Source organism: Leucopleurus acutus (genome assembly GCF_964270905.1).
Source record: "Leucopleurus acutus genome assembly, chromosome: 3".
NCBI lineage: Eukaryota > Metazoa > Chordata > Mammalia > Artiodactyla > Delphinidae > Leucopleurus > Leucopleurus acutus.
The window spans coordinates 6964881-6984678 of record NC_139145.1 but is presented as its reverse complement, the minus strand read 5'-3'; the positions used below and the strand labels follow the sequence as shown (position 1 = coordinate 6984678).

Below are 19798 nucleotides of genomic sequence, written 5' to 3'. Positions count from 1 at the left end.
TGCTGTGCTGCACACGGTCCTTTGCTGAGCTACTAGCAGTGCTGCCGGCCCTTCCCCTTCCCAGCAGCACCTCCTTCAGTCTGCAGAGCTGGTCTGGGCACACGCCTCACTTCCACCCCCGGTTTCCTTCCTCATGACACCCAATCCTCCAGAGCTGGCCCATCTGCTTGTGGGGGCCTTTGCTAGGCTGGGGGAGGGGCCCAGGACGCCAAGGCACCAAAGCAGGGTCAAATCTGCCCGTCACCCTTGCCTGTGAAACAAGGCCCTGCACTTCCACTGCCCAGGGTCGGGGAAATGGGCCCAGGCTTCGGGCAGAAACCAGGCCCCCCATTTCAAGCGCAGACTAAGACTCATGAGAAATCAGTTTATTAGAGGGGGAGGTTAGGAAAACAGTTCTCCTTTATGAAAGGAAACCGAGGGCTGCACCTGGAGGCCCAGGAGATGGGGAGCCCAGGGCAGCATTTCTCAGGCCCCAATCTGGGGCATTCCACCTGCCACCCAGGCTTGGCCTCAGGCTACTCTCTTAGGTGGCCACGGTCGGCCTCGCCTGTGGTCCCGGGCAGCCCCTCTGGGTCCCACCTTGGCCTGGGCCCCCGGGTGTCTGCCCTTGGCCTTTGGAGGCCTCCGGTCACTGCCTCGGTCAGGCTTCCGTTCCTTTACCCGTCGCTTCTTGCCTGGGGGCCCGGCAGGCCGCCTCCACTTGGCTGCCTTTGGGAACATGTCTGTGGGAAGAGACTGTGTCAGGGCCACCAGGGCACAGGGACAGACAAGCCCATGGTGCCCAGCTACACTGACCCCTGCCTGCCACACACCCTCATCAGGCTCCTCGCCCACAGCCTGGCGGAAATACTCGGCCTCATCCTCCTCTTCCTCTTGCTGGCTGACCCCCTCTGCCTCTGCAGGGGCCCCGGGGTCCTCTGCATCGCTGTCCCCATCAGCCTCTGCCTGTGCCCGCTTCATGCCCGCCAGGCTCTTCTTCCTGGAGGAGGAACACTGGTCAACGTGGCAGCCTGCGCCCAGGACCCCGCCTCATCCGCCTGGCGACCACACACCTGTGGGCCTCTCGCTGCTCTCGCTTGCGCTGAACGTTCTGGGCCTGCTGGTCCTGCCTCTGGGCCTTGAGCCGCAGCTTCTCCTCCTTGGCTGCCAGGGTGGCCTGCAGTTCCTCCTCTGTTTTGTGCACTAAATGGGAAGAGACAGCCACTGAGGCCTTCACCAAGATCCAGGTGAGCCCTCCAGTACCTTGAGACCCACCTTCGATCAGGCCTCAGACCCCGGTGCCCCTCCAGCCCCGTCCTCACCAAAACTATGGAACAGCACGTTCCCTTCTCCTACACCCTCCTGGATCTTGATGAGCTGCAGTGTCATCCGAGGCCCGATCTGGAGGAACGGGGGAGGGGGTTGGGGCAGTGTGTGTCAGTCCCTCCTTGAGACTGGGGGAAGCCATCAGGCCTGCCTGGGCGGGGCCTCACCTCGGTGAGCCGCACTGCGCTCTGCTGGGCTGGCATGTTGCCTCGCCCTGCCACGGCCTGGGGCAGCACCGTGATGTTGTGCTCGCCGTCCGGCTCCGCTTCACTCTCGGACAGCCCTGCGCCCCTGTGTGGGGCACACACGGGGCTCAGCAGGGGATCCCGGGCTCCTGGGACAGCTCTTGGGCCCCCTGCCCCCACCCTGAGCCCTCCTCACGTGGCCAGCAGCTCACTGACGTCCTGCAAGCGACTCATGTTGGGGAACTTCTCCTGAAGCAGTTTCTTCATCCCGCGACTTGCACCCACAGGGACAACTCTGATGCTACTGCAGGGGTCAGAGCGAGGGAGAACGGGGGTCAGGAGCCACGGGGTCGCGGAGCAGCTCCACCCCCCACCCACCCTTTCCATGGTCCATCGGAGCGTGTACTTTGAAACTAAGCAATCACAGAGGCTCAGCAGCCGTGCTGTCATCAGCTGCAGAGCGGGGCCACACCCGCCACCCCACCCCACCCCAGACTCACTAATGGCGGAAATCCAGCTCCTGGGAGTCAGGGTTGTAGTTGATGAGAAGGCAGCGCTTGATGGTGTTCAGGTTCACCTGGAAGGGAGAGAAGAGAAGGCATGGCGCCACGTGAGCTGCACCCAGGCCCCACTGTGTGCTGGAGCCCGTGCCAAGCCCCGGCTATGGCTGCACTCCTGAAACCTCACAGTAAAAGGGCACAGAGTGCTGAGAGCACTGCAGGGATGGATGGGGCTGCAATTGGTGTCCATGGGCTACCTGGACGTTGGCTAGAAATCCTGGGTCCCAGGCCCACTGAGGCCGTCGACACCGGACTTCCTGGTGACTGGCATCTAACAAGGCTAATTTGAGATCCACTGATGCCACGGATTAGAAGCAGGGGCTCTGCTGCCAGACAAATTTAAAAATCTGGTCCTGCTTTCTTCTCCCTCGTATCTGACCTGAGACTAGTGACTTCACCTCTGTCAGCCTCAGTTTCCCCCTCTGTAAAGTGGAGCCACAATACACGCTACTCTACTTAGACCAGCACTCAACGTGCATTTAGGAAATAAAGCACTGTGGGCATAGTTTTCCACCTGCCAGATGGGATGGCAGCTCATGGAGGAAGCCTCTTGCGCAGTGTCACAGAACGCTATGAGTGGGATTCGACCTCAGAACCCGGAGTTCTCACCCTCAATGCTAGGAGGTGAAGACTGAGCAATCAACCCAAGGGCCCGTGCGTGGTAACTGTTGCCTGGCCCAGCCCACCTTGTGCACGTTGATGGAGGGGAACAGGTTCTGGAACATGGTGGCCATGAGCTTCACGTGCATGCCGTGGGGGCCAAAGCTGTTGAGCACCAGGAGAGGAGGGTGGGCAAACTGCTGCTCGTGCATGCGGTGACGTCGCAGCGAAGAAACCACATCACGCACCAAGGTGTACTGCAGGACAGGGTGACGAGTGGATAACTGCCAAGCACACATGGCTGGGGCAATCCCCAAACCCAGCTCCTACCCCTCGGAGGCCTCATACCACCTCTAGTCCTTACCTTGTTGATCCGGAAGGTTAAGGTAGGGCCTCCCGGGAGGCGTATCAGCTTCTACAGAAAAAAAGGATCAGTGAGGGTCAAGGTGTCCAACTAGGGAGCAGGGGGAATGGGAACCTCTGCCCATCTCTTCAGAGCGTTTACTTTGAAGCCAGAATCACGGCAGCTCAGAGGCACAAGGGGTCATCATGAGAGCTGGGGGAGGAGGAGGGGGTGGGGGAGTGAGGGGTGAGAGCATCCACTCACAAAGTAGACACTGGTCTCCGTTTTGCTCAAGATCAGGAAGTGTGTGACCCCAAGGGGCCCAGCCACTGCCACACAATCTTTCAGAGAGTTTTTCTTTCGAATCTGGAAATGATAAAAAGAAAAAGGGACGATCACTGATATCCCCTTATTGAACAAAGCCTATACGCTTAAGCTGTTATGCCCTTTCTTGCATTTAACCCTCGGAAGAAGGGGGGAGGAGAGAAGAGTGCAATGCTCTTGACCTCTAGAGCCAGTCAGACTTGAATCTGAGCACCGCCTCTGTCCCTCGACAGCCAGCTGAGGCCCAGACAGGTTAAGTAACTTGATCGAGGCTTTTGAGAGAAGCCAGCTTTGCTGATTCCTGAGTCCCCTCTTAACCACCAGTCCTAGGCACCCAGCCAAGCTGCGCGCGGTTCATCTGCTCGCCCTCGCTGCTGCCACTCAAAGCCCTGAGAGGCAGCCACTATGGTCCCCATAAGGGCTCCTTTCTCCAGCTAGGGAGACTGAGGCCTCGCGCGGTTTCGAGGATGGAGCCATCCCCACAGAGGACGGGGCCCACAGCGGGTGGAGATGGGCTGGGCGATGCAGACCTGCAGGCGGGTGGCGGTGAGCGGCTCCATGACCCGCCGCAAGTCCAGGCTGAGCTGTCGGACGCTACGACCCGCGCGGCCCCGAGAGAACACGAAAGAGTGCGGCTGTGCGGCATAGGCCTCGAGGTTGCGGAGGTGCGCCTGGGCGCGCGCCCGCTTCTGGTGCCGGGACTGCGGGGGCGAGAGGCAAGAGGTGAGCACTGCAGCCACCGCCGGGACCCCACCCGCGCTGCCCGCTTTCCCGGCCGCCGCGCCTCACCCGCCCCGACTGCCCCATGCCACCGTCTCTTCCTCGAGGCCTCTTCTGCTGGCTGCTTCCGGCGCCGCACAGCTCACTTCCGGCGCCGGCGAGGCGACTACGTGAGGCGCCGCTGCGTGATGACGTCACCACATGGGCTTGCGCACCAGGTCGCGGGAAACCTCGGAGGGGTTGCTATGGAGACACCTGGTGCCTGTTTCTGTGGAAACCGGGGCGGGGGGGGGGGCGGCACGGTTCTAAATGAGCCATGGGTTCGAATCCCGCCTCGGCCATTTCCACCAGCTGTGCGATTTTGAGGCACACGTTCTCCACTCCAAGGCTCCTAAAGTATCCCAAAGTGAGGATGATCATCATTTCCTCTCTGACCCGCGAATTAAGAGAGATGATGTATGCACAGTACTTGGCACACTGGCGCCAGGCACTTGGGGACCCGAAAAGGGGATAGCACCTTGGCAGTTACTCATTTAGGCCCCAGGTCCTGAGGACCAGCTGTCCCCCGCGGGGGCCCTGTCTGCGGACGGGCTGAGGGATGGAAATTCCACATCACCTTCTGGAAATTCAGAGCAAGGCGGTAGCTTCGTGAATAATTCACCCCCTCCCAGTTTCCGCTCAAAGCCACAGCCTTGGCCTCAGGCCTCTGGCTTCTTCCCCAGAACCTTCGGGTGGGGGGAAGAGATCCCCCAACATCTCTCTCCCTGTTCCATCTGTCTCTGTCTCCCTCTCCCCAGCTTTGAACTTGCCAAAAATTGTCTCCTTCGTCATCTGTAAGTTTCCATCTTTCTCCTCTCTCTGTCTGTCCCTATCCCCATTTCTCTCTTCTCATCTCTATCCCCATCTCCCATCTCTCTCCCGATCTATCTCCCAGACGTTTCTCCTTCTCTGTCTCTCTGACTCTCTCTCCCTCCTGTCATCCCCTCTCCTTGACTTAGGAGGTTTCTTCTCTCTCTGCTGCCAGTGGGGGAAGCTGGAGGGGGCCCAGCGTGGTGGGGGGGGGGGCGCCAGCCCAGGCCGGGAGCCCAGCCTGGCAGCCTCTCTCAGATCTGGGACGACCATTTCCTCCTTCAGCCCGGGAGGCCACTCGGGTTACGAGTTCAGGACTGTAGGAAATGGGAGGAGACTGCTAGTCGGGAAGGCCTTCTTACAAGTCGGAGACCCTAGCCTGGTGGGGGCTCTACGTGAGTCACTTTGTTCTGTCTGTTTTCTGCCCTGCAGGACCTGACCTGTGTGAGGATGTGAGAGTGTGTGTGGGAGATAAATGGAAACTTGCGCTGGGCTGTGGGCGGGTATCAGGGGCTCGCCGTGTGCCTGGTTTGTGTCTCTGCGCTTGCCAGTGTGTGACCATGTGTACCTGGGTGTGTACATGCCTCATGCAGATTTACAGACACGCTCAGCCCACGGGGTATTTTCCTTTAAGTCGTGGTGTGTGCGTGTGTGACCGCATTTTGTTTTTAGTTTTTGTTGTTTTTTTAATTAATTAATTTATTTTTGGCTGCGTTGGGTCTTCGTTGCTGCGTGTGGGCTTTCTCTAGTTGCGGTGAGCGGGGGCTACTCTTTGTTGCGTTTCGCGGGCTTCTCATGGTGGTGGCTTCTCTTTGTTGCGGAGCACGGGCTCTAGGTGCACGGGCTCTAGTAGTTGTGGCACGTGGGCTCAGTAGCTGTGGCTTGCGGGCTCTAGAGCGCAGGCTCAGTAGTTGTGGCGCACGGGCTTAGTTGCTCCGTGGCATGTGGGATCTTCCTGGACCAGGGCTCGAACCCGAGTCCCATGCATTGGCAGGTAGATTATTATTATTATTAATTAATTAATTAATTTTTGGCTGCGTTGGGTCTTCGTTGCTGCACGCAGGCTTTCTCTAGTTGCAGCGAGTGGGAGCTACACTTTGTTGCGGTGAACGGGCTTCTCATTGTGATGGCTTCTCTTGTTGTGGAGCACAGGCTCTAGGCGCGCGGGCTTCAGTAGTTGTGGCACGTGGGATCAGTAGCTGTGGCTCGAGGGCTCTAGAGCACAGGTTCACTTGTTGTGGCACACGGGCTTAGTTGCTCCGTGGCATGTGGGATCTTCCTGGACCAGGGCTCGAACCTATGTCCCCCGCATTGGCAGGCGGATTCTTAACCACTGCACCACCAGGGAAGTCCTGTGACCACATTTTGAACACATAGTTGCTTCCTAAATCTGTGCTATTTCCAGTTGTGTCTTTATTTATTTATTTTTTTTGACTGTACCACGCGGCTTGTGGGATCTTAGTTCCCAGACTAGGGATCGAACCTGGGCCCCAGCAGTGAAAGCGCTGAGTCCTAACCACTGGACCCCCAGGGAATTCCCTCCAGTTATGTTGTTGTAATTGTCTGTGCCGGGAAAATCCACGGACACACACACATACACATACACACACACAGATTCCATCTGTCTATCTTTGCTGCTTTGTGCAGTGGTTTCCATGTCTCATTGGGTATCCGTGTGTGTCTTTGTGCTCTACTGTTATGTGCACACACAGAGGTGTGTGTGTGACTGTTGTGGTATATGTGTGTGAGTTCTGGAGCCATGTTACCTGGGCCGAATACCATTGCCGATCCTTTCTTTGGCTGTGTGACCACAGGCAAGTTGCTCACCCTCTCTGAGGCTCCGTTCTCTGCTGTAAAATGTGGCTACATACAGAAACCAGCTCTGGTTGCTAGGATTAAATGAGATACAAAATGTAGAGTTTAGAGTCATGCCTGACAGGCTGCAGGTGCCGCTGATATTCGCTACTGTTGTTCTCTGTGGGGTGTGTGTGTGTGTGTGTGTGTGTGTGTGTGTCTGCCTGTCTATGTCTGAGGCTGGGATCCATGCAGCCTCCCTGGGCCTGCAGCCTCCCACGCTCTGTGCTGTGCTGTGGGGGGAACGTCCAGGGCGCTGAACTGTGTTATCAGGCTCTGGTGGCCTGGGCAGGAGGGTCTGGCAATTCTGCCTCAGTTCTCACATGGGAAATGCTAAATATTTACAGTTTGGAGCTCCTGGGCTCAGCATCACCACTCTAGTCCCAGGCTGTGGGTAGTTACCAAGCCTCCTCCCTCCTGCTCTCCCACCAGCCTCTCCCCTTCTCCAGTTCAGAGGCCCTGCTGGACCCTCAGCTCCTCCTCGGACTTCTTGTGTCTGCTGCGGGCCTTGCTGAACTCAGGGTCTTGGTCGTGAGAGGTGAGAGCGCAGGAGGGTGGGAGGGCAGGTGGAGGCTGAATCTGTCTGTTGGGAAACCTGGGTCTTGGCTTGGCTGGGGGACTCCCCAGACCTCCTCTTTACTCCAGGCTGAGATCCTGGAAGGCAGCGGATGTTACACACACACTAGTTCAAACGGGTTTGGTCCATCCCTGTTGTGGAGGGCCTGATGTCTTCGGGCGGGGGGCGGCAATAAGAGGTCCCTGCTCTGCCCTTGGTAGCTAGTGCTTGGGGTGTGAGTACAGTAGTGAACATGCCTTTCTCCAGCACAGAACCCTCCATGATTCCCACATGACTCAGAGTAAAACCCCAAATCCTCCTCAAGGTTCACAAGGCCCTGCACACTTTGCCCCCATCACTTCCTCCTGCTCTCCGCCTCACTCATTCTGTTGCAGCCTTACAGGCTTCCCTGCTATTTCTTGGGAATATCAAGTAAGGTTCAACCTCAGGGCCTTTGCACTCGCTGTTCCCTCTGCCTGAATGCTCTTCCCTTTCTCTCTCTTCCTTCAGGTCTTCACTCAAGTGTCATCTTCTCAGTAATGTCTGACTCCTCTATTTAAAATGCACCCCCAGCCCAGGTCTCCCACCCCCTTCCCTGTTTTTCTACGAAGCACTTACCTCTGGCCTACCCACCATCTGTTTTCCCAACCTGCTCCACAAGGGCAGGGGTTTTGTCTGTGTTGGTCACAGCTGTGTCCCCATCTCCTGGAACAGCTCCTGACACACAACAGGTGCTCAAGGAATGCTTGTAGAGTGTGTGAACCAGGCAATGTGTGTGACAATGAAGCCTGCAGGACATGCGCCTGTGTGGCCACCGGGATGTGTGGGTTTGGAATATGGTGGATTGTGGCGCGGACAGGGCCAGCATGTGGACATGTGGAACATTTTCTTAATGTTGGCATGTGCACGTGGGAGGGATGTGTTTCCCCATCAGACAGCCTGCAAGTGTGTGAACCCCAGGAATGAAGACAATGGAGGCCTGCGTGTGGATCCTGCAGGGCCGCGGGTTGGTGGCCACATGTATACAGCTCACCTGTGGGAGCCAGGGAACACCTGGCGGGGGCGGGGCACGTGGGCAGACCCGGGGCGTGTGGGTGTTGCGGGGTGTGTGTGATGCCTGGCACTGTTTTAGGCGCTGCGGACAGAGCAGTGAACAAAACCCAGGCTCAGCCTCTGGGAGCTTATGTTTTGGTGGAGGAATTCAGATCATAAACAATGGCAAACAAACAAGGCAATTGCAGAGTGATAAATGCTAAAATGAAATGGACGGACTGTGCTAGGGCGTGCCCAAGCAGGGGCGACTCTAAACGGGGTAGTCAAAGAGGGCTTCTTTTTTTTAAAATTTATTTTTGGCTGTGTTGGGTCGTCTTTGCTGCCATGTGGGCTTTATCTAGTTGCGGTGAGCGGGGGCTACTCTTCATTGCGGTGCGTGGGCTTCTCATTGAGGTGGCTTCTTTTGTTGCAGAGCATAGGCTCCAGGCGCATGGGCTTCAGTAGTTGTGGCACGCGGGCTCGGTAGTTGTGGCTCACGGGCTCTAGAGCACAGGCTCAGTAGCTGTGGCACACGGGCTTCGTTGCTCTGAGGCATGTGGGATCTTCCTGGACCAGAGATTGAACTCGTGTCCGCTGCATTGGCAGGCGGATTCTTAACCACTGTGCCACCAGGGAAGTCCCTCAAAGAGGGCTTCTGAGGAGGAGACAACTGAGCTGAGACCTGAATAAGGAGAGACAGGGAGCTGTGATAAATTCAGGGAAGAATATTCCAGGCTGCGGAAACAGCAAGTGCAAAGGCTCTGAGGCTCGAGGGTCCCTTGTGTGTTTGAGGAACAGCCAGGCCAGGGTGCCTGAAGCAGAGTGAGCGCGGTGGGTGGGAGGATGAATGGGAGGAGGGGAGGGCAGGGAGGGGCCTGGGCAGAGCATGCAGGGCCTTGTGGGCTGCAGGGAGGACTTGGGCTTTTCCTCGGAGTGAGGAGGAAGCCACAGAGGTCCTGAGCAGAGGAGGAGGGACGTGACCTGTCTTGGGTGTTCACGGGTATCCTCTGGCCACTGTGGGAGAAACAGAGCAGAGATTGAGGATGGAAGCCTGGAGACCTGGCAGGCAGCTGCTCTAAGGAAATCCAGATGGTGTCTTGAGCTAGGATCATGGGAGGGAGTGAGAATGGGGGGGAATGTGGAGGAAGTCAGGGTCTAAACACAAGAGCTGATAGGCCTGGCTGATGGGTTCCATCTGCCATGAAGAGACATGAATGACTCTGGAGTTTTGGTCTGAGGACATGGGAAATAGGGTGTCCGCTAGTAGACTGAGTTAGTGAGACTTTCTCCTCATCTCCCCTCACCCGCCCCCCCCCCCACCTGTTTCCCCATGGCTTCTGCTCCAGTCTCCTCCAGGTTCCTTTAATACATCAGGCATGGTCCAACCTCAGGGCCTTTGCACTTTCTACTCCCCCTGCCAGGGACCTCTTTTCTCCCAGATACCCCCATGGTTTCCTCCCTCACCTCTTTCAGGTCTTTGTTCAAAACTGTCACCTCTTCCAGGTCTTCCCTCCTCTCAAATTGCCCCTGCACATATCCCCATATCTCTGTCTTTTACTGTTCTTTTTTTTTTTTGTAGTTGTTTGTTTCTTTGGCCGCGCCGTGCAGGTTGCGGGATCTTAGTTCCCAGACTAGGGATCGAACCCTGGCCCATTGCAATGGAAGCCGGGAGTCTTAACCACTGGACACCCAGGGAATTCCCCTCTGTCTTTTACTAAAAGTACCTTTTATCTTTAGTGCCTAGGGCTGTCTAATACACTCAATTAATTCTAAGTTTATTTGGTCCTTACTCACCAGGGCAGGGATTTTTGTGTTTTGTTCCCAACTGTATTCCCAGCGCGTAGAACTGAGGCCAGCACACAGTTAGCACTCAGAGAATGCTTGCTGAATGAATGGACGAGACACACTGACCCGCAGGGCGCCTGGAACTCAGTGGGGAGGCCAGAGCTGGATTCTATTGGCGTATCTCCAGCCTCGGGACAGGGAAAGGGATGGAGGCGGGCGTGTGTGGACCCTGATCTACGCAGGTGTACACCTGTGCATTCCCGCGTGGGACCACATAGGTATGGCCCAGCTTGAGAGTCGGGGGTCGAGCCTGCGTTCCGAGGCCCCCTCCTTCCCGTTCATCCTCTGCCTGCAGGTCCGTCATGTCGGCACCCCGGCTGCTCACGATGCAGCTGCTGCTCTTGCTGGACGCTTGGTGGGCGCGCGCAGCCGCCCCGCGCTGCACCTACACCTTCGTGCTGCCCCCGCAGAAGTTCACAGGCGCCGTGTGCTGGAGCGGGCCGGCGGCTCCGCGCCCAACTCCGGAGGCCGTGAACGCCAGCGACGTGGCGGCACTGCGCGTGCGAGTGGGCCGCCACGAGGAGCTGCTGCGCGAACTTCAGCGGCTGGCGACGGCCGACGGCGCTGTAGCCGGCGAGGTGCGTGCGCTGCGCAAGGAGAGCCGTGGCCTGAGCGCGCGCCTGGGCCAGCTGCGCGCGCAGCTGCAGCACGAGGCGGGACCGGGGGCGGAGCCAGGCCTGGGGGCGGAGCCTGCCGCCGCGCTAGCGCTGCTTGGGGAGCGTGTGCTGAACGCCTCGGCCGAGGCGCAGCGCGCCGCCGCCCGCTTCCACCAGCTGGACGTCAAGTTCCGCGAGCTGGCACAGCTGGTCAGCCAGCAGAGTGGCCTCATCTCCCGCCTGGAACGCCTGTGCCCGGGGAGTGCGGGCGGGCAACAGCAGGTAACTCTGAAACTATCTCCCTCCCCAAATAGCAGCCACTTCTTGTGAGCATCTTCAGTAGATGGGCCCCCTGAAACCCCGTGCCCTTTTTTTTTTTTTTTTGGCCGCGCTGCGGGGCATGCGGGATCTTCGTTCCCCGACCAGGGATCGAACCCGTGCCCCCTGCAGTGGAAGCACCGAATCTTAACCACTGGACCGCCAGGGAAGTCCCAACCCCATGATTCTCAGTTCCGAAATACAAAAAGCTCCAAAAACGGACCCCTACCTCTTCCCCAGTAACTCATTTGGGTCAAAACGCAACTGGTAGCTACTTGAAGTCTTTACTTATCTACCTAATATGAATACTCATAGGATCCTATAATCAAGCATATTATTAATATGTGATAAAGACCAAAGACCTCGTTGGGGGTGTTAGGTAATATAGAGGTAGACCCTGCATTACTGTTTCTAACTCCTGCTATATTATTCTAAATTCTGGATTATGTCTCACCTTAGGTTTTGAATAAGCAATTGTTGCTTTGTGACAGTACCTAACTTACAGGGTGGTTGGGAGGATTCAGTAAGTTAGTAATATTGGATGTACTCATATTATCCCTACTTCACAGAAAAGTTTGGAGGCACAGATCGGTTAAGCTATTAACACCAGAGCAGGAGTTTAAGCCCAGCTCTGTCTCTTCTTGACTACTAGAGTTAGGCTTGGGAAGATCAATACACGCCCCTGCTTGATCTTCCCATCTGGGTGCTAGGAGATTTACGAGCCCAGAGCGTCCTGGGCTAAGGGTTAGTGCAATCACATCTAACTCTCTTGGTTACCCCAGGTCCTGCCACCGCCCCTGGTGCCTGTGGTTCCAGTCAGTCTGGTAGGTGGCACCAATGACACCAGCAGGAGGATGAACTCAGCCCCAGAATCCCAGAGAGACCAGACCCTGAGACAGCAGGGGCCCTTGGCCTCTCCTGTGCCCTCAGGGCACCCTGCTGTCCCTACCAAGCCAGCAGGTAAGACAAGGGCAGGGCTGTTGAGGGTGTGAGGAGCCAGGAGATTCCCAGTGCAGCATGAATAGAGGGAAATATGAGTCAGGACTTTAATGCCAGATTCCTCTCATGCTGGGGGGCCTGGAGGAAATGATGCTTTTATCCTGATAATGGAACAGGGAGATATGGCTCTTACTTTGATAAACACCAAAATTCTTACTATGGTGTGAAAATAAGAGAGGTACTCTTACTTTGACAAGAGGGCAGGGGATTCAGGACTGCTACTTTGGTGAGAATTTGAGGGAATTCAGAGGGCCATGTTCAAGACCTCTATTCTGATGAGGAGACCATAGAAGGAGAATTTAAGAATCCCAGGCTCCACATTTGCTTTAGTGAGAGAAGAATGACTTAGAGTCTTATTTAGGTAAGAAAAGGGGTATTGGGGCTCTTATTCTGGAGAGGGAATAGGAGAGGCAGTTCGACTGTTCTGGTAAGGGGACCAGTGAGAATCAGGACTCTTACTCCAGTAAAGGGTTGACTGGTCCAGGTTGTGCCTGTCCCATATCCCTGTGCCCGCAGGCCCATGGCGGGATTGTGCAGAGGCCCGCCAGGCAGGCCATGGACAGAGCGGAGTGTATGAGCTACGAGTGGGCCGGCATGTGTTGTCAGCATGGTGTGAGCAACAGCTGGAAGGTGGAGGCTGGACTGTGATCCAGAGGCGGCAAGATGGCTCCGTCAACTTCTTCACTACCTGGCAGCACTACAAGGTGGGCACAGGTGGGTGGGGCAAGGCTGGGCAGGGGAAGGAGACCTGCTGCTGACTCCCTGACTTTCCTGCCCTGCCAGGTGGGCTTTGGGCAGCCTGATGGGGAATACTGGCTGGGCCTTGAACCTGTGCATCAGCTGACCAGCCATGGGGACCATGAGCTACTGGTGCTCCTCGAGGACTGGGGAGGCCGCGGGGCACGTGCCCACTATGATGGTTTTTCCCTGGAGCCTGAGAGTGACCACTACCGCCTACGGCTTGGCCATTACCACGGAGATGCTGGAGACTCTCTATCCTGGCACAATGACAAGCCTTTCAGCACCGTGGATAGGGACCGAGACTCCTATTCTGGTAAAGAGCTCTCATTCTGGTGGTGGTGGTGGGGAGGGAGTAGGAGACTGTTAGTGAGGAAATGAAAGGGGGTGGGGTAAGACTTTCCTCTGGTAAGGATCAGGATAAACAGGAGAGTGGAGGACAGGACTCTTATTCTGGTGAGGGGGTGCGGAGTCCAGATTCATTCTCTGATTAGGCAGTAAGAGTCAGGATTCCTGCCTTTGTGAAAGGTGGTGGGGGGGTGGGGGGAATAGGGGGAGGTATGAGAGCTAGGACTCTTATTCTAGAAAGGAAGTAGAGAAGGTTGTTTTCCCTGATAAAGGAATGAGAGGTAAAGCTCCTAGTTTGCAGAAAGGGTGGAGAAAATGTGACTTGTACTTTGGTAAGGGGATAAGGAAGGAATTAAGGCTATTACTCTGAAGAAGGTATGGGGACAGAGGATGCCTGGCAAAAGCCTTGTACTAATGAGGTGCTGGTAGAGGCTTTTATTCTGGTGAGAAGACATGGATTCTCTCTTCCCTCAGGTAACTGCGCCCTGTACCAGCGGGGAGGCTGGTGGTACCATGCCTGTGCCCACTCCAACCTCAATGGTGTGTGGCATCGTGGTGGCCACTACCGTAGCCGTTACCAGGACGGCGTTTACTGGGCCGAGTTTCGTGGTGGGGCTTACTCTCTCAAGAAGGTTGCCATGCTGATCAGGCCCCTGAGGCTGTGACCATCTGTTCATCTGTCCCCCAGGTCACAGGGGATGTGTGTCCGCAGGAGCCCAAGTTGTCCTGGCCACACCTCCTTTGTGACTCAGTGTGGGCCGCGTCCCACAGACCTCTTCCCGTTGTGGATCTGCTCCCCAGGACCCTGAAAACAGCACCCAGGAATCCCCCTGCCAGCATCTTGGACCCAGACGGCTCCCCAAGGGCATTTAGATCTCCATTTGAGCTCGTATTTTATAACAACACAAAATATGCACAGACCGTGTCTGGTTTGCATCTGCACCTGGCAGGGGTCACTCCCCGTGCCCGCCCTCGTCCTCCTCCTTCAGGTCCTCCAGAATGAGGTTGTCCAGGTCTTCCAGGAGGCCCCCCTGGCTCAGGCAGGTGGCCACAGTGGAGCCACTGCTGATGTGGAGGTTGCTGGGGTGCAGGACTTTGGGCAGGTGGTTCTGCTTCCGACTCTTGGGGTGTGCGCAGGACGTCCCAGGCACGTGGGGCTCTGGGGAGGGAGAGGTTCTGAGGTCGTGGGGCTTGAGGCCACGGGGAGCTCTGGGAAGGGGAGGGGCTGAGGCTACAGGCTCTGGGGCCAGAGCTACAGGAAATTCAGAGGTGAAAGTCACAGGTGTTGAAGCCACAGGAGACCCAGGGACATGGGCGTCACCTGAGACTACAGAGGACACAACAGGAGCCAAGAACACAGAGACCACAGGGACAGAGTCCACAGGACACTGGGGTGTGGGCCACCAGAGTGAAACCACAGAACTTTATGTGAGGAGACATGGAAGGTGGATGACGCCATGGGAGGTGGGTGTTAGGAGGGGCAGGGGTCCTGAGTGACCTGGAGGTAAGGAGGCTGGAGGCCCGTGGAAGATGTGGAAGGAGGGGCCATTGCAGTGGGAGATGAAAAGGCCTCCAGGACGGAGGCCTTAGGAGGTATGCGGAAGAAGCAGGTAGAGACCTTGGTTCTTAAGGGCTCAGAGGTGTATGCCCGGAATGGGGGGGTAGGCCATGGGGACGCGCCAGGCCCTCACCTCGCCGATTGTAGCAGTCCTCAGCCGAGCAGGAGTGGGTGTGGGTGCTGCGGCGATCTGTGTCCCGGTCCCAGCGTGGAGGGAGGATCCGTGTCAGATCCACGGGGAAGCCGCACCCGTAGCAGGGGGACCGGGACCCCATCTGTGCCCAGCCCCTGGGGGCGGGCAGGGCCGTGAGGGTCCAAGGGCCAGCTGGGCCAGGGTGGGGCCAGGGCAGGGAGGGGCAGGGCTGGGGTGGGGCAGGGCCGAGGATGGGAGGTGGGGGTGGGGTCAGCGCCCTCACCGGAAGTTGTGCCGACATCTCGGGCAGTGGAACTCAGCCACGCCCCACATCTTATCACTGGGCACCGGCTCGTAGCGCTTCCGGCATTTCCTGCATCTGGACACCTGGGGGTGCGGAGAGAGGGGCAGGCTTGCTGTCTGAGGTGAGCAGTGATAGCCTGATGTTAGCCAGATCGAGATTTACACTATGGAAATTGGCAAACACTGTAAATCTGGGGGTGCCTCCGCCCCACGAGAGCCGGTTATTAGGCATTTACCAGAAGCATACCACTGGTCAGGGGGTTCAGAAGCCAGATTTGGGGTTGTGGGTCAGGTTTGATTTCTGTGGTAGCTGTCAAACTGTGTAGTCAGAGGTCAGGCTCTGGGATAAGAGTTGAGCTTCTCAAGTTGAATGTCAAGTTGAAAAGTCCAGCTCAGTGGGTTGGGGTTAGGGTCTGAGATTGGGGTTGATCTCTGAGGTTGCAGGTCCGGGGTTGGGCTCTCAGAGGCTGATGTTCTTGGGTCAGAGGTTTGGACACTGAGAGTGGGGCTTTGGAGTGGAGCCGGGACAGAACCAAGGTCAGAGGTTGGGTTATCACCTCCTTCCGCTGGGGCACGCGGCGCCACCAGACATGGTCACAGGAGGAGCAGGCGAACTGCCGGTCCACGGCAGGGATGAGATCTTCCTGGGCACGTTGGAACATGCGTAGGTTGGCTTCTGTTAGTGGCAGGAGCGAGGTCGCCACCGCCTGCAGAATGGAGACGGTGGTCAGCCCTCTTCTCCCCTTCCTGCCCCTACAATGTCCCTCCTCCTCACCTATGAACACCCCCATGGATGTCCTCCCTGCTTACCTCCCTGTCCCACATCCTGGACTCACCTGGATGTCCCGGTCCTGCTTCATGTCCTCTGGGGGGTCCTGGGTGGAAACACCAGGGGCAGAAACTGGAGATGTGGTTCACGCCTCTTTTCTGGGGGCGGGGCTTCTGCACGGGGAGGCAGGGTTCTGGCCCCATATAAGAGTAGAGTGTCCCTAACTCAGGAGGAGTTGATTGAGCAGCATACACTTCCTGAGGGCAGGATGTGTGACCTCAGTTGTCCTTATAGCAACCCTGGGAGGTGGGCACACCTGTCATCCCCATTGATCAGACGGGGATACTGAGGCTCAGAGCCGGGAGAGGGCTTGCCTGAGATTACCCTGAGTGAGCATGGCGGAACAGGCTGGACCCCATGCTCCCTTCCTGCCAATGAATGCCACACACTTGCTGGCATTGTGACAGGTCACCTCTTTGAGGCCATGCTGCTTTAGGTTAAGTGCTTGAGCTCTGGATTCAGATAGATGCAGGTTGAAACCCTGGCTTCATCACTTCCAGCTGTGGGGGTGTGGCCAAGCCACTCCTCCTAATGAGGGACATCTAAGAGCCCAGGTTCTGACTCTTGGTGGCCTGGGTTCAAATCCCAGCTGCCACCTGCATTCAGCATGAACCTGGTGAGTGACGTCATCACCCTGTGTCTCAATTTTCTCATCTGTAAAATGAACGTGATAAGTAATAGGACCTGTCTCACAGGACCTGTGGCAATGAAATAAGTCAACAGGTAATATTCCTGGAGTCCTGCCGCAGGGGAAGTGCTCAATCAATGATACTCTTGGCTATTTTTATCATACTCATTATATGTATAACTGTAAATATATAAATGTTAAGGGTATAATACGTACTTTATTATACTCTTTAACAACTCTGTGCTGGGTCTTTCAGGCAGGCCAACCGGTACGCCAGCCACCAAAGCCATCTAAGGGGCAAAGTGGCCATGCAAAGCCTTTCATTCATTCATTCATTCATTCACATGGGTTCCCCTGCCCCTCTCTCCTCTCTGATCTCCTGCTCATCCCAGCCTGTCTGTATGTTCCTTTTGTCATGCCACCCCTCTTCCAGGAAGACCCTCTCCAACCCCTCCCCTTCCCAGAGGTCACTCCTCCTTAGTCTTGAAGAACTTGGTACCACCTCCTCCAGGAAGCTTTCCCTGATCTCTTTGGCTCCTCTATAATGACAATCGTGATTCGTTTCACTGCTTAGTTTCTTGTCTCTGTCTTCCATTTAATACAGTCAGCATGTAATGAGCATCTACTGTTTGCAGGCTCCCTGGCCAGATACACGACTGAGAGGTGCATAAGTGAATGAGGCTAGACCATGAGTTGTGGACTGACAAGGCACAGAGGGGGCTCACCATGGATGAGCCTGACCCTTCTGTTCTCCCTCCCCTTACCACATCCTTTGAGGGGAGGGCGCAGTTTACCTGGGCATCCAGGTCATTACTCAGTTCCTGTCCATCTTTCTGCTTTACCCCTGGTGGGGAGAGTAAGTGTAAGTGAAAGGCCTTTGAAAGATCTTGTGGGAGTTTCTGGGCCCCGAACCCGATACAGACCACCCCCCAAAGAGATGATCTCATCGCCTCTTCCTACCCTCAGCAGAGACCACACCCCCTCCCCGCTCCCCAGCGGAACCCCCTGCAGGCAGGACCCCCGCCTGCTCACCGTACACGATGGAGCGCCCCACGCCGGTATGGTCGCTGCCAAACTTCCTCATCAGAGTCCCCGCCTTCTTGGAGGATACCTTCCCATGAAACTTCTCCCGGAGGCGCCGGACGCTCTTCTCCAGCTGGGGTGGGGAGACAGGGGCTCAGATGGAGGAAGGAGAGGCGCGATTGCCCCTCCCCCATCCCTAGGCATCCTTTTTTCACGGCCTGAACTTGACCCTTGGTTTTAGCCTCCGCACCCCACCCCCCCAATCCCTCTACTGCATTTCCTGGAAAAAGCCAAAGTCCCCACAGGGCACTGGGGGAGGGAGCGGACTAAGGCGAACGTCCCACGCTAAGGGAGGAGGCCGGCCAGGTAACCCCTGGCCTCTGACCCTTGACCCAGCAGCCCCCGCTTTTCCTCGAGGAGGCCGCATTTCGCTCTGGGGCATGTGGCGGTCACTCTCCTTTCTGAGGGAGACGAGTGCCAGCCTGGGGGAAGGTCTAGGTTTCGGATGGAGTCCCCAGGAACTGCGAAGCCCCCTCCGCGTCCCCCGGCTCCTCCCCAGCATCTCTCGCGGGCCCCCGGCCCGGTTGTAGCCTTCTCCTACCTCCACACCTTCCTGAGACATGGTGGCGGCGCAGGTCCCCGCGAGGGTCCGCACTGGGCGCTCAGCGCCCCCCTACCTGGGTGCGCCCGTCTGTCCAGCTGCCTCTCAGGGCAGGGGGCGGGGCCTCCAGGCCGGCTCCGCCCTTCCTTTCCAGCCCTCCGTTTCGCTTTCGATTGGAAAGAGGGGGGACGGGGCGCGGTGGCTCCGCCCTGGCTCCACCTCTGCTCTTGCGCCCCCAACCCAGGCGGGCGCCCCCGATCTGCACCCTGCGGCGGAGCGCGCAGACCTCGGGCGGGGGAGGCGGCGCGGCCTCTGCAGTCGGTCACATGTCCCCACGCTGCGCGGGGTCCGCGTCTTCACGTCCCTCGTGGGGGCGGGGCCGCATCTGAAGGCCGCGGTGTGTCTCCCGGTCCCCGCTAGCTCGTGCTCCCCCAGTCCATCGCTCTGTCCCCTCCCCTCCCGTCCCCTCCTCTCCCCCAGGAATCAGGCGCTAATTAGGACCTGGACCCCTTTCTCACTTTGAGCCTCTTACCTCGCCACGTCCCCTCTCTGAACCTCAGTTTACTCCTCTGTAAGATGGGGATGATGATAGTGGCTACATCCTGGAGTGTGTGTGTGTGTGCCCGCGCGCGTGCGTGTGCCAGGATTCGAGTCCCCGGGTAGAGCACTTAGTAGCTCCTGGCATGCTGTAGACATTCAACTAGTCCCTGGGCCACCTACTATGTGCAAAATATGAAGGGGCAGGCAGTTGGCGGGAAGGAGGAGGTGCTTGCTAAAAATACTGATTCCTGGTCCCTAGCCGTTCTGCAGAATCGGGCTGTCTAGGGGTTCCAGGGGATCTGCACTGTAAAACGTAAGGTTGAGAACCCCGGGGGGCCAGGACAATTTTAACCCAGCAAGCGGGGGAGGGGCTCTGTCCCAGCCTTGCCGCATCAGAAATGTCTTCTTGGAGGAGTCCTGGAAGTGTGACGGCTCAGCAGGTGAAGAATGGAGTGGGGGAAGGAAGCAGCTAGCCGTGCAAAACCCCCAGAATCAAGAGAGTCTAGCGCTTTAGGCCAGGGCTTCTCAACCTCAGCAATATCGGCATTTTGGGCTGGATGGTTCTCTGTGGTGGGGGCCTGCTGTGTGCGTCGTAGGATGTTTAGCAGCATCCCTGGCCTCAACCCACTAGATGCCAGCGGCACCCCTGCCCCAGTCATGACAGCTGAAAATGTCTCCAGATGTTGCCAAATGTCCTCTGGGGGTGGCAAAATTGCATTAGGATAAATGACTCCTAAAACTTTTTCAACATGCACCTCTATCAGTAAAAATGTTGAAGCTCAACCCCCAGAGGGATATTTGTTTATAAATTATATACAAATACAGTTATACTGAGAGATTCTGTAGATCACTTTATAATAATGTATTTATTACATGATGAAATTCCTTAGCAAACTTAACAAAAAAGATTAAAAAAATGTTCTAATGTTTTCTACTTGAACCCCAAAGTTTTGTTTGTGGGGTCTATGCAGCCCTCCCTGGGGTGCATGTAAACAGTTCATGGTTCTTTGT

General features: G+C 56.8%; 3 protein-coding genes across 3 annotated transcripts; 1 reads left to right on the top strand and 2 right to left on the bottom strand.

The window, feature by feature from the left end:
• Positions 1 to 381: 381 nt before the first annotated feature.
• On the bottom strand, positions 382 to 4146 carry LOC309960360 (suppressor of SWI4 1 homolog). Its single transcript, XM_082837083.1, has 12 exons — positions 4107 to 4146; positions 3848 to 4018; positions 3258 to 3359; positions 3015 to 3065; positions 2737 to 2907; positions 1991 to 2067; positions 1687 to 1794; positions 1473 to 1596; positions 1302 to 1380; positions 1053 to 1182; positions 813 to 979; positions 382 to 722 (listed from the first exon to the last, which is right to left on the bottom strand). Exons 1-12 carry the CDS (start codon positions 4122 to 4124, stop codon positions 511 to 513), a joined length of 1410 nt encoding a protein of 469 aa, XP_082693209.1. The 5' UTR covers positions 4125 to 4146; the 3' UTR covers positions 382 to 510.
• Positions 4147 to 5243: 1097 nt separating this feature from the next.
• On the top strand, positions 5244 to 13845 carry ANGPTL6 (angiopoietin like 6). Its single transcript, XM_082837084.1, has 6 exons — positions 5244 to 5281; positions 10469 to 11051; positions 11870 to 12047; positions 12603 to 12790; positions 12870 to 13140; positions 13647 to 13845. Exons 2-6 carry the CDS (start codon positions 10476 to 10478, stop codon positions 13835 to 13837), a joined length of 1404 nt encoding a protein of 467 aa, XP_082693210.1. The 5' UTR covers positions 5244 to 5281; positions 10469 to 10475; the 3' UTR covers positions 13838 to 13845.
• Positions 13846 to 13910: 65 nt separating this feature from the next.
• On the bottom strand, positions 13911 to 18521 carry SHFL (shiftless antiviral inhibitor of ribosomal frameshifting). Its single transcript, XM_082837124.1, has 8 exons — positions 18248 to 18521; positions 17656 to 17779; positions 17418 to 17467; positions 16003 to 16041; positions 15724 to 15873; positions 15147 to 15250; positions 14864 to 15018; positions 13911 to 14331 (listed from the first exon to the last, which is right to left on the bottom strand). The coding sequence occupies exons 1-8, from the start codon at positions 18266 to 18268 to the stop codon at positions 14126 to 14128; spliced, it is 849 nt and encodes a 282-aa protein (XP_082693250.1). The 5' UTR covers positions 18269 to 18521; the 3' UTR covers positions 13911 to 14125.
• Positions 18522 to 19798: the final 1277 nt, after the last annotated feature.